The sequence below is a fragment of the Tetrahymena thermophila genome, assembly GCF_000189635.1.
Source record: "Tetrahymena thermophila SB210 genomic scaffold scf_8254781, whole genome shotgun sequence".
Taxonomy (NCBI): Eukaryota; Ciliophora; class Oligohymenophorea; order Hymenostomatida; family Tetrahymenidae; genus Tetrahymena; species Tetrahymena thermophila.
The window spans coordinates 40,194-53,318 of record NW_002476538.1 but is presented as its reverse complement, the minus strand read 5'-3'; the positions used below and the strand labels follow the sequence as shown (position 1 = coordinate 53,318).

Below are 13,125 nucleotides of genomic sequence, written 5' to 3'. Positions count from 1 at the left end.
TCAAAATATATGAAAAAAGCTTTACATTAATTTATGATTTTAAAAAATATAAAATGAAAAAAATGATCATAAGATAAATTAAAAATTTGAGAAAAAAAAAAACATTAAAACCACAAAAGTTAAAATAAAAATTAAAACTTGATATCTCTCTGAGGTTTTATTTAAATTATGGCATCTAATTAATCATGATAAATAAAAAAAGGATAGAAATATGATTGATGGATAATATTTAAGATTAAAATATAACTGGCATATAAAAGTTTGGTATTTATATAATTTAATAAAATGTAATATAACACTAAAACTTTCAAATTATTTCATCATTTTTGGAGAAACCAGAGGGTTTGCTTATGAGGATTTAATTTATTTATGTAAATTTTATTTTTTTATTTTTTTTTAATAATTTATTTACTTACAAAAATATAAATGATATTTATAAATATAAAATCAATAATAAAATCTATCTATCTATCTATTCATATTTTAGGTTAAAAACACTTTTTTAAAATATTATATAATAAGATATATAATACTATTCAAACATTTTATATTTATTCATTCTTTTTTCACCAATTGCTTATCATTAGAAATAAAAGACAACTAATCTTTTTGATTTACGACACTCGCTTATTACTTTGAATTTTTATGATTTATTCAAACCGCTAAAAATTTTAAAATAAATTTGTGTAAATTTTAAAATAAATATCAAAATAGAATAAACTTTTAAATTATAAATTATTCTTTAAATTAATAAATAAAATAATTTTAGTGGAATAAAAAAGATAAAAAAATAAAATAAATAAAACTATTAAATAAATTCAAAGAGCTTTATTGTTTTATATTCATTTTTATAGTTTAAAATATCACAATCCAAAACAAATAAACTGTTTTTACGAAAGGTAAAGTGTCAAATTTGAGAGATTAATGCAATTTACTATAGCAGAACCTAAGCCTGATGCACCAATTGTACCAATTTAATTCTTACTTTTTAAATATTGAAGAAAAAATATATCATTAAATAGTTAATTAGAAGGAAAAATGAAGAAAAAATATGAAATCATAAGAAATAAATAATAAAAGCAAAAGTTGAAAATAAAATGATGAGCTAAATTAACAAAAAAAGAAGCAAGCACAATAAAAAGAAAAAGAAATAATAGCTTTATTGTTATTAATTAGTTTTTATAATTAAATATTATCACAATCCAAAACAAATAAAATGTTTTTACCTAAGGTCAAGTGTCAAATTTGACAGATTAATGCAATTTGCTAAAGCAGAACCTAAGCCTGATGCACCTTCATCACCAATTTAATTTTCACTTTTTAAATATTGAAGAAGAAATATATCATTAAATAGTTAATTAGAAAGAAAAATGAAGAAAAAATATGAAATAATAAGAAATAAATAAAAAATAAAAGTAAAAGTTGAAAATAAAATGATGAGCTAAATTAACAAAGAAAGAACAAAAAAAAAGCAAGCACAATAAAAAGAAAAAGAAAAAAGAGCTTTATTGTTTTTAATTAGTTTTTATAATTAAATATTATCACAATCCAAAACAAATAAAATGTTTTTACCCAAGGACAAGTGTCAAATTTGAGAGATTAATGCAATTTGCTAAAGCAGAACCTAAGCCTGATGCACCAATTGCACTAATTTCATTCCAACTTTTTAAATATTGAAGAAAAAATATATAATTAAATAGTTAAATAGAAGGAAAAAATGAAGAAAAAATATGAAATAATAAGAAATAAATAATAAAAGCAAAAGTTGAAATAAAATGATGAATTTTTAAATTAACAAAGAAAGAACAAAAAAAGCAAGCACAATAAAAAGAAAAAGAAAAAAGAGCTTTATTGTTTTTAATTAGTTTTTATAATTAAATATTATCACAATCCAAAACAAATAAAATGTTTTTACCTAAGGTCAAGTGTCAAATTTGTGAGATTAATGCATTTTGCTAAAGCAGAACCTAAGCTTGATGCACCTTCATCACCAATTTAATTTCTACTTTTTAAAAATTGAAGAAAAAATATATCATTAAATAGTTAATTAGAAGGAAAAAATGAAGAAAAAAAATGAAATAATAAGAAATAAATAATAAAAGCAAAAGTTGAAAATAAAATGATGAGCTAAATTAACAAAAAAAGAAGCAAGAAAATAAAAAGAAAAAGAAAAAAGAGCTTTATTGTTTTTAATTAGTTTTTATAATTAAATATTATCACAATCCAAAACAAATAAAATGTTTTTACTTAAGGTTAAGTGTCAAATTTGAGAGATTAATGCAATTTGCTAAAGCAGAAACTAAGCCTGATGCACCTTCATCACCAATTGAATTTTCACTTTTTAAATATTGAAGGAGAAATATATCATTAAATAGTTAATTAGAAGGAAAAATGAAGAAAAAATATGAAATAATAAAAAATAAATAATAAAAGTAAAAGTTGAAAATAAAATGATGAGCTAAATTAACAAAGAAAGAACAAAAAAAAAGAAAGCACAATAAAAAGAAAAAGAAAAAAGAGCTTTATTGTTTTTAATTAGTTTTTATAATTAAATATTATCACAATTCAAAACAAATAAAATGTTTTTACCCAAGGACAAGTGTCAAATTTGAGAGATTAATGCAATTTGCTAATGCAAAACCTAAGCCTGATGCATCTTCATCACCAATTTAATTTCTACTTTTTAAAAGTTGAAGAAGAAATATATCATTAAATAGTTAATTAGAAGGAAAAAATGAAGAAAAAAAATGAAATAATAAAAAATAAATAATAAAAGCAAAAGTTGAAAATAAAATGATGAGCTAAATTAACAAAAAAAGAAGCAAGAAAATAAAAAGAAAAAGAAAAAAGAGCTTTATTGTTTTTAATTAGTTTTTATAATTAAATATTATCACAATCCAAAACAAATAAAATGTTTTTACCTAAGGTCAAGTGTCAAATTTGAGAGATTAATGCAATTTGCTAAAGCAGAAACTAAGCCTGATGCACCTTCATCACCAATTGAATTTTCACTTTTTAAATATTGAAGAAGAAATATATCATTAAATAGTTAATTAGAAGGAAAAATGAAGAAAAAATATGAAATAATAAAAAATAAATAATAAAAGTAAAAGTTGAAAATAAAATGATTAGCTAAATTAACAAAGAAAGAACAAAAAAAAGCAAGCACAATAAAAGAAAAAGAAAAAAGAGCTTTATTGTTTTTAATTAGTTTTTATAATTAAATATTATCACAATCCAAAACAAATAAAATGTTTTTAAGTAAAAGCATAAAAAAATAAAGATGCGATGAACATATTTAAAATTAAGGAAATTTTCACACTAAGGCTGAAATCTTTTATTTAAATGGAGGGAAGGAAAAAAAGACCCATTTATTTAAAAAGATAAAGAAGGATTTTAATTATTTCAAAAGTACCCATAGATAAGATAAAGCAAAACTTCCAAACCTCCGATTTGCATTTTTCTAGAATATTTTGAGAAAATTTTTTAATAAAAAATAAAATAAGCATTTTAAAATTTATAATATTGTGTTAAAAAAAATTACATAAATCCTTGATATGAAATAAGCTTATAAAAAGCCAAATTCAACATGAACGACTTTTAAATTCATTAATTTACTCTAAATATTATTAAATAATAAAATTAAATTTGTATTGTCTGAATCAATAAATGATAATTTAAAAAACAATTATTTTATGATTTTAAAAAATATAAAATGAAAAAAATGATCATAGATAAATTAAAAAAAAACATTAAAACCACTAAAGTTAAAAAGTAAAACTTGATTTCTCCCTAAGGTTTTATTTAAATATTGGCATCTAATTAAACATTATAAATAAAATAAGGATAGAAATATGATTGATGTATAATATTTAAGATTAAAATATAACTGGCATATAAAATTTTCGAATTTATATAATTTAATAAGATGTAATATAACATTAAAAGTTTCAAATTATTTGATCGTTTTTGGAGAATTTGCTTTTGAGGATTTAATTTATTTAAGTAAATTTAATTTTTTTATTTTTTATAAATAAATAATTTACTTACAAAAATATGAATGATATTTGTAAATATAAAATCAATATTAAAATCTATCTATCTATCTATTTATATTTTAGGTTAAAAACACTTTTTCAAAATATTATATAATAAAATATATAATATTATTCAAACATTTTATATTTATTCTTCCTTTTTTAACCAGTTGTTTATCATCAGAAATCAAAGACAACTAATCTTTTTGATTTAAGAAACTTGCTTAGTAATTTGAATTTTTTTGATTCATAGATTGAGTAATAACTTTTATAATAAATTTGGGTAAATTATTAACAAATATCAAAATAGAATAAACTTTTAAATTATAAATTATTCTTTAAATTAATAAATAAAATAATATTAGTAGAATAAAAAAGATAAAAAATTAAAATAAATAAAATCTATCAAATAAATTTAAAGAGCTTTTTTGTTTTATATTCATTTTTATAGTTTAAAATATCACAATCCAAAACAAATAAAATGTTTTTACCCAAGGTAAAGTCTCAAATTTGAGAGATTAATGCAATTTGCTAAAGCAGAACATAAGCTTGATGCACCTTCATCACCAATTTAATTCCTTCTTTTTAAATATTAAAGAAAAAATATATCATTAAATAGTTAATTAGAAGGAAAAAATGAAGAAAAAATATGAAATAATAAGAAATAAATAGTAAAAGCAAAAGTTGAAAATAAAATGATGAGCTAAATAAACAAAGAAAGAACAAAAAAAGCAAGCACAATAAAAACAAAATGAAAAAAGAGCTTTATTGTTTTTAATTAGTTTTTTTAATTTAAAATATCACAATCTAAAACAAATAAAATGTTTTTACTCAAGTTTAAGTGTCAAATTTTAGAGATTAATGCAATTTGCTAAAGCAGAACCTAAGCCTGATGCACCAATTGGACCAATTTAATTAGAACTTTTTAAATATTAAAGAAAAAATATATCATTCATTAAATAGTTAATTAGAAGGAAAAAATGAAGAAAAAATATGAAATAATAAGAAATCAATAGTAAAAGCAAAAGTTGAAAATAAAATGATGAGCTAAATTAACAAAGAAAGAACAAAAAAAGCAAGCACAATAAAAACAAAATGAAAAAAGAGCTTTATTGTTTTTAATTAGTTTTTTTTATTTAAAATATCACAATCCAAAACAAATAAAATGTTTTTACCAAAGGTCAAGTGTCAAATTTGAGAGATTAATGCAATTTGCTAAAGCAGAACCTAAGCCTGATGCACCTTCATCACCAATTTAAAAACGAAGGGCTAAGCGACTCGAGTGGGCGAGTCGGAGGGTCTTAGCAGTGATATCGGGGGTTCGAATCCTATACCGCCCCCTTTATTTCGAAAAATTCCATGTAAAAAATGTGAATGTTACCAGCGGTCTCCTTGGTAGGAGGGAAGGGCCAAATCTGATAGGTGGTAAAGAGGAGGCCCCATTCTGAACAGAAGATCTGGAATACAAATGGGAAGCGAGCATAATGCGTAGTCAAGTCATGGAAGATTAGTAGAAATGCCATTAGGGTGTAGGTGACCCTTCCCTTCTAATATATTACCCACAATTATATATAAATAAATTGGTATACGTATAATAATAATGTATAAGTAATTATATATAGGGCCCCTATCCCGAGTGCATGTCACCATGTGCGAGTATGTATGTATGTATGTATCACCAATTTAATTTTCACTTTTTAAATATTAAAGAAAAAATATATCATTCATTAAATAGTTAATTAGAAGGAAAAAATGAAGAAAAAATAAGAAATAAATAGTAAAAGCAAAAGTTGAAAATAAAATGATGAGCTAAATTAACAAAGAAAGAACAAAAAAAGCAAGCACAATAAAAAGAAAAAGAAAAAAGAGCTTTATTGTTTTTAATTAGTTTTTATAATTTAAAATATCACAATCCAAAACAAATAAAATGTTTTTACATAAGGCCAAGTGTAAAATTTGAGAGATTAATGCAATTTGCTAAAGAAGAACCTAAGCCTGATGCACCTTCATCACCAATTTTATTGTATCTTTTTAAATATTAAAGAAAAAATATATCATTCATTAAATAGTTAATTAGAAGGAAAAAATGAAGAAAAAATATGAAATAATAAGAAATAAATAGTAAAAGCAAAAGTTGAAAATAAAATGATGAGCTAAATTAATAAAGAAAGAACAAAAAAAGCAAGCACAATAAAAACAAAATGAAAAAAGAGCTTTATTGTTTTTAATTAGTTTTTTTATTTTAAATATCACAATCCAAAACAAATAAAATGTTTTTACTCAAGGTTAAGTGTCAAATTTGAGAGATTAATGCAATTTGCTAAAGCAGACCCTAAGCCTGATGCACCTTCATCACCAATTTAATTCCTTCTTTTTATATATTAAATAAAAAATAATCATTAAATAGTTAATTATAAGGAAAAAATGAAGAAAAATATGAAATAATAAGAAATAAATAGTAAAAGCAAAAGTTGAAATAAAATGATGAGCTAAATTAACAAAGAAATAACAAAAAAAGCAAGCACAATAAAAAGAAAAAGAAAAAAGAGCTTTATTGTTTTTAATTAGTTTTTTTATTTAAAATATCACAATTCTAAACAAATAAACTGTTTTTACTAAAGGTAAAGTGTCAAATTTGAGAGATTAATGCAATTTGCTAAAGCAGAACCTAAGCCTGATGCACCTTCATCACCAATTTAACTTTAACTTTTTATATATTAAATAAAAAATATATCATTAAATAGTTAATTAGAAGGAAAAAATGAAGAAAAAATATGAAATTATAAGAAATAAATAGTAAAAGCAAAAGAAAGTTGAAATAAAATGATGAGCTAAATTAACAAAGAAAGAACAAAAAAAAGCAAGCACAATAAAAAGAAAAAGAAAAAAGAGATTTATTGTTTTTAATTAGTTTTTTTTTATTTAAAATATCACAATTCTAAACAAATAAACTGTTTTTACTAAAGGTTAAGTGTCAAATTTGATAGATTAATGCAATTTGCTAAAGCAGAACCTAAGCCTGATGCACCTTCATCACCAATTTAATTCCTTCTTTTTCAATATTAAAGAAAAAATATATCATTCATTAAATAGTTAATTAGAAGGAAAAAATGAAGAAAAAATATGAAATAATAAGAAATAAATAGTAAAAGCAAAAGAAAGTTGAAATAAAATGATGAGCTAAATTAACAAAGAAAGAACAAAAAAAAGCAAGCACAATAAAAACAAAATGAAAAAAGAGCTTTATTGTTTTTAATTAGTTTTTTTAATTTAAAATAATACAATCCAAAACAAATAAAATGTTTTTACTCAAGGTTAAGTGTCAAATTTGAGAGATTAATGCAATTTGCAAAAGCAGAACCTAAGCCTGATGCACCAATAGGACCAATTTAATTAGAACTTTTTAAATATTAAATAAAAAATAATCATTAAATAGTTAATTAGAAGGAAAAAATGAAGAAATAAATATGAAATAATAAGAAATAAATAGTAAAAGGAAAAGTTGAAAATAAAATGATGAGCTAAATTGACAAAGAAAGAACAAAAAAAGCAAGCACAATAAAAACAAAATGAAAAAAGAGCTTTATTGTTTTTAATTAGTTTTTTTTATTTAAAATATCACAATTCTAAACAAATAAACTGTTTTTACTAAAGGTTAAGTGTCAAATTTGATAGATTAATGCAATTTGCTAAAGCATAACCTAAGCCTGATGCACCTTCATCACCAATTTAATTTTCACTTTTTAAATATTAAAGAAAAAATATATCATTCATTAAATAGTTAATTAGAAGGAAAAAATGAAGAAAAAATATGAAATAATAAGAAATAAATAGTAAAAGCAAAAGTTGAAAATAAAATAATGAGCTAAATTAACAAAGAAAGGACAAAAAAAAGCAAGCACAATAATAAGAAGAAAAAAAAAGAGATTTATTGTTTTTAATTAGTTTTTTTTATTTTAAATATCACAATCCAAAACAAATAAAATGTTTTTACTCAAGGTTAAGTGTCAAATTTGATAGATTTTGTTTTCATAGAAAAATCAAAAATAATATATTTAAAGACCTAATAAATACAAAAAAAACAAACAATAATACATATAAATATAATAAATAAATAAATAATTTTTAATTTAAGTTGTATTCTGAGTGCATTTATATGTGCGAGTATTTCTATTCTATTCTATCACCAATTTAATTTTCACTTTTTAAATATTAAAGAAAAAATATATCATTCATTAAATAGTTAATTAGAAGGAAAAAATGAAGAAAAAATATGAAATAATAAGAAATAAATAGTAAAAGCAAAAGTTGAAAATAAAATGATGAGCTAAATTAACAAAGAAAGAACAAAAAAAAGCAAGCACAATAAAAACAAAATGAAAAAAGAGCTTTATTGTTTTTAATTAGTTTTTTTTATTTTAAATATCACAATCCAAAACAAATAAAATGTTTTTACTCAAGGTTAAGTGTCAAATTTGAGAGATTAATGCAATTTGCAAAAGCAGAACCTAAGCCTGATGCACCTTCATCACCAATTTAATTTTCACTTTTTATATATTAAATAAAAAATAATCATTAAATAGTTAATTAGAAGGAAAAAATGAAGAAAAAATATGAAATAATAAGAAATAAATAGTAAAAGCAAAAGAAAGTTGAAATAAAATGATGAGCTAAATTAACAAAGAAAGAACAAAAAAAAGCAAGCACAATAAAAACAAAATGAAAAAAGAGCTTTATTGTTTTTAATTAGTTTTTTTAATTTAAAATATCACAATCCAAAACAAATAAAATGTTTTTACTAAAGGTTAAGTGTCAAATTTGAGAGATTAATGCAATTTGCAAAAGCAGAACCTAAGCCTGATGCACCAATAGGATCAATTTAATTAGAACTTTTTAAATATTAAAGAAAAAATATATCATTCATTAAATAGTTAATTAGAAGGAAAAAATGAAGAAATAAATATGAAATAATAAGAAATCAATAGTAAAAGCAAAAGTTGAAAATAAAATGATGAGCTAAATTAACAAAGAAAGAACAAAAAAAGCAAGCACAATAAAAACAAAATGAAAAAAGAGCTTTATTGTTTTTAATTAGTTTTTTTAATTTAAAATATCACAATCCAAAACAAATAAAATGCTTTTACTCAAGGCCAAGTGTCAAATTTGATAGATTAATGCAATTTGCTAAAGCAGAACCTAAGCTTGATGCACCTTCATCACCAATTTAATTTCCACTTTTTAAATATTAAAGAAAAAATATATCATTCATTAAATAGTTAATTAGAAGGAAAAAATGAAGAAAAAATATGAAATTATAAGAAATAAATAGTAAAAGCAAAAGTTGAAATAAAATGATGAGCTAAATTGACAAAGAAAGAACAAAAAAAAGCAAGCACAATAAAAAGAAAAAGAAAAAAGAGCTTTATTGTTTTTAATTAGTTTTAATAATCCAAAATATCACAATCCAAAACAAATAAAATGTTTTTACTAAAGGTTAAGTGTCAAATTTGAGAGATTAATGCAATTTGATAATGCAGAACCTAAGCCTGATGCACCTTCATCACCAATTTAATTGTAACTTTTTAATAAATAGAGTAAGTTACCATACAAATTTAGAAAAAGAGAGTTTTATATACCAGTTTTTACATTTAATAAAATTAAGATTTAAAATATTTTTTATGAATTTTTTTCCATCATAGGTTTTTAAAATTTATTTTTTTTCAAAAAAAAAGGTATGTTATGCTTTCTAAAAATTAGCTTTATTTATAATTTTATTAAGATATAAATTAAATAGGTATTTCACTCTAGTTAATTAGGAGGAAAAAATGAAGAAAAAATATGAAATAATAAGATTAGTTAAAAATTAAGAATGAAAAAATAAGAAATCATAAAAAAAGAAAAAGGAAAACAAATCAAATAAATTAAAAGAACTTCAATGTTTAAAATTAACATTTATAATCAAAAATATTACAATGAAAAACAAATAAATAGCTTTTATTAAGTGTAAGTTTTAATAGCAATAAATGAAGAAAAAGTATCAAATAATAAAAAGTGAATAATAAATAAATAATTAAAAATTTAAATGAAAATTATGTTAAAATATAAAAAATTTTAGTTTTAATAAAAATCAATCAATAGTGATGATAATTTCTATAATAAAAATTATTTATTTGAATAAATTGAAAATTAAATATTCAAAAAATATTAGTCATAATAAAAATAATATTTTTTAATTAAATATACCTCAGATCTATATGGAGAACTTAATGAGATGAAAGTGAAGAGCTTTTAAACTTTTTTTATTAAATATTTTAACTTTTTTTTTCATTAAAAAAATAAATTCATCTGTAATTGTCTCTTTCTATTATTATTGTATTCAATATTTATAATTAAATAAACTAAATAGACTCATTATTAAACATATATAAATTTTTCTAAACTTTTAATAATTTATTTTCCTTAAAGATTTTGTAAAAAAAGAATTAATATTTTCTTAAAAGAATTAAAAATATAATAAATATTATAAAATAAAATCAATAATAAATAATAAATAAAATTTAACATAATCAAATTAAAAATAATAAAATCAATATTTTATGACAAAATTTAAATAAACAAATTTATTTATTTATTTAATTAATTAATTCATATACAACTAATAGTATAATAAAGCAAATATATTTAATTTGTTTATTCATGTTCATAAATATAAAATGAATTTCACTAGATTCTTTGCTTTCAGAATTATTATTTTTAATCTTAACTCTTCTATAAAAGTTCATAGATTCTCACTTTTAACATTTATAAATATGTGATTTAATAAGAAAAAATTAAGAAAAACATGAGTAAAAGTTTATATCTAATTAATAAATTAGTTAAATATTTTAATGAAATTTTGAGTGAAAAAAATCAAAATTGAGTGACAAACTGAACATTATTTTATTAATAGTGAATAATAATAATAATCAATTAATTTTGTAATAAAAAAGTAGCAATAAAAAATTTTTGTGTAATGCTTAGCTACTAATCAATTCATACATATATTTAATTTCTAATAAAATAAACTAAAAAGTTAATAAATTTAAACAAACTGTTTTTACCTTAGATCAAGCATCAAAGTTGTTAGTTAACTACAGTGAACCAATCTAGAACATATACTTAAAATGCCCTTGTGAGTAATTAAATTTTAGCTTTTATTTTTTAGAAAAATATTTGAATTATATGAAAAAAGAAATATTTTAATAAGCAAATAAATAAAAGAACAAAATAACTGAATAAGTTTTAATAAATAATAAAGTATAATGAATGAATGAATGAATGAATTAATTAATTAGATAAACAATATAAGCACTTTGCAGCTTATTATTATGTCCATTCATTGCTTTCAAAATAAGCAAAATAATACAAAATGTTAGTAAATTCAAATAAACTATTTTCACCTTAGGTAAAGTGCTATACTTTTAAGATTAGCACAGTCAGTCAAGCTAGAACTCAAGCTTGATGCGCCTTAATCACTAATTATACTATTCCTTTTATATTTAGAAAAAATTTAAGATAATATGATAAAATTCGAATAAAAGAAATATATAAAAAAGTTGAAAAATTTAAAAAAGTTATATTAAGCATATATTAATGAAAATTTCTATATAGAAAAAAATAAAATAAAATTAAAGAAGAAATAATAGAGCAAATATGAATTAAAAACAATAAGAACGTAGAATCCTTTTTACAATAAACAAGCATCAATTAAAAACATTTTTTGCATGTTAATACATGATTCATTCATTTATTTGTTTATTGATTGGTTGGTTGGTTGGTTGTTTTTGCAGATAAATATAAATACATAAAATTAAAAAAAATTAAAATAAACAATTTTTACTATAAATAGAGTGTCAAATTTGTGAGATTAGTACAATCAGCCAAGCTTGAACCCAAGCTTATGGTGCCTTCATCACCAATTGAATTCGAACTAATAATATTTAGGATTTTTATTTGAAATAGTTAGAAAAAATCAAGAAAAAAAGAATATAAAGGTAGATAAAAATTAGTTGAAAATTAAATATATTTTTAAATAGGGTTGATTGCTTTAGTTAAAACCCCACACATAGAATATATAGTGTGGGTTCAAAATTTTATATAAATATTCAGAAAATATGGTGAAAATTTATTTTTGCTGGTGAGAATTTAGGAGGATTTGCCGTAATTTTCCTCCCAAATTAAAAAATTTTTACTTCAAAATTCATAAAAAAAACTAAATTTATCGATAATTTAATAGGCAAATTATAATTATTCACTCAAATTAAAATATAATTATGTATTAATTTTAAATTTATTATAAATTATTTATTTATTTTTTAAAATATTCTAATTAAAATATAAAAATGTATTAATTTTAATTTTATTATAAATTATTTTTTATTATTTTTTAAAATATTCTAATTAACTCAAGCCACTAGATTTTTCATTCGCATATTTCCGTATCTTAAATTCTGCGATATGAAATGTGTTAACAAAATTAAGAAGGGTCTGTTATGATAATTTATATTTCGTTGGAAAATATAAAAATGATATTTATAATCATTAAGTTTTATTGTCAAATGTATTAATGAAGTCTATCATAAATAATATTTGAAAAATGGTTATATATTTATTACGTTTAAAAATCTAGAAATAAATCCAAAAAAATGTTTGTTAAATATAAAAGATAATTAATATATTAACTTATCCATAAATTCGTTACGCATATACACATTCATTCATTCATTCTTTCATAAATTATTACCTAAATAGCAAAAAATTAATTATATGAAAAATAAACATGATTTATGAATACAAATATCCAATTTATCAAAAGAAAAATAAATTAATTAATTCATTGCTTTTTTTTAGAATTTAGTTGCAAAAGCAATAACAAAAACATAATATTAAGTTAAATACAACTAAAATTAATACGATAATAAATATGCTTAGCAGCCTAAATTAAAGCGAGATTAAAGCATTATATATATATGATTATATATAATAATAAACTCATTAATATTTGTTTGAAGTTAACATTATTTTATATATTTATTTATTCATTTATTTC

The 13,125-nt window shown here is 20.1% G+C and overlaps 2 protein-coding genes across 2 annotated transcripts in view; both read right to left on the bottom strand. All coding sequences in view use genetic code 6, as the record gives it.

The window, feature by feature from the left end:
• TTHERM_001253451 (transmembrane protein, putative) overlaps window positions 1–175 on the bottom strand; it is a gene marked incomplete at both ends in the record, with an annotated part of 447 nt that extends 272 nt beyond the window's left edge. Inside the window, 2 exons of the mRNA XM_012795963.1 lie at window positions 1–19; window positions 139–175. The exon at window positions 1–19 is cut by the window's left edge and continues 113 nt beyond it. Coding sequence (XP_012651417.1) covers window positions 1–19; window positions 139–175 — 56 coding nt within the window. The remainder of the gene's footprint in view (window positions 20–138) is intronic.
• A 688-nt stretch (window positions 176–863) lies between these two features.
• TTHERM_01253450 (kinase domain protein) lies at window positions 864–12,143 on the bottom strand (the record flags this gene model as incomplete). Its single annotated transcript, XM_001009445.3, has 23 exons — window positions 864–984; window positions 1,227–1,316; window positions 1,573–1,662; window positions 1,916–2,005; window positions 2,248–2,337; window positions 2,590–2,679; window positions 2,922–3,011; window positions 4,529–4,618; window positions 4,869–4,958; window positions 5,213–5,365; window positions 5,975–6,064; window positions 6,318–6,407; window positions 6,654–6,743; window positions 6,999–7,088; window positions 7,347–7,436; window positions 7,687–7,776; window positions 8,494–8,583; window positions 8,837–8,926; window positions 9,182–9,271; window positions 9,526–9,615; window positions 11,138–11,227; window positions 11,477–11,566; window positions 11,917–12,143. 23 exons carry the CDS (start codon window positions 12,141–12,143, stop codon window positions 864–866), a joined length of 2,301 nt encoding a protein of 766 aa, XP_001009445.2.
• Between the last annotated feature and the right edge of the window lie 982 nt (window positions 12,144–13,125).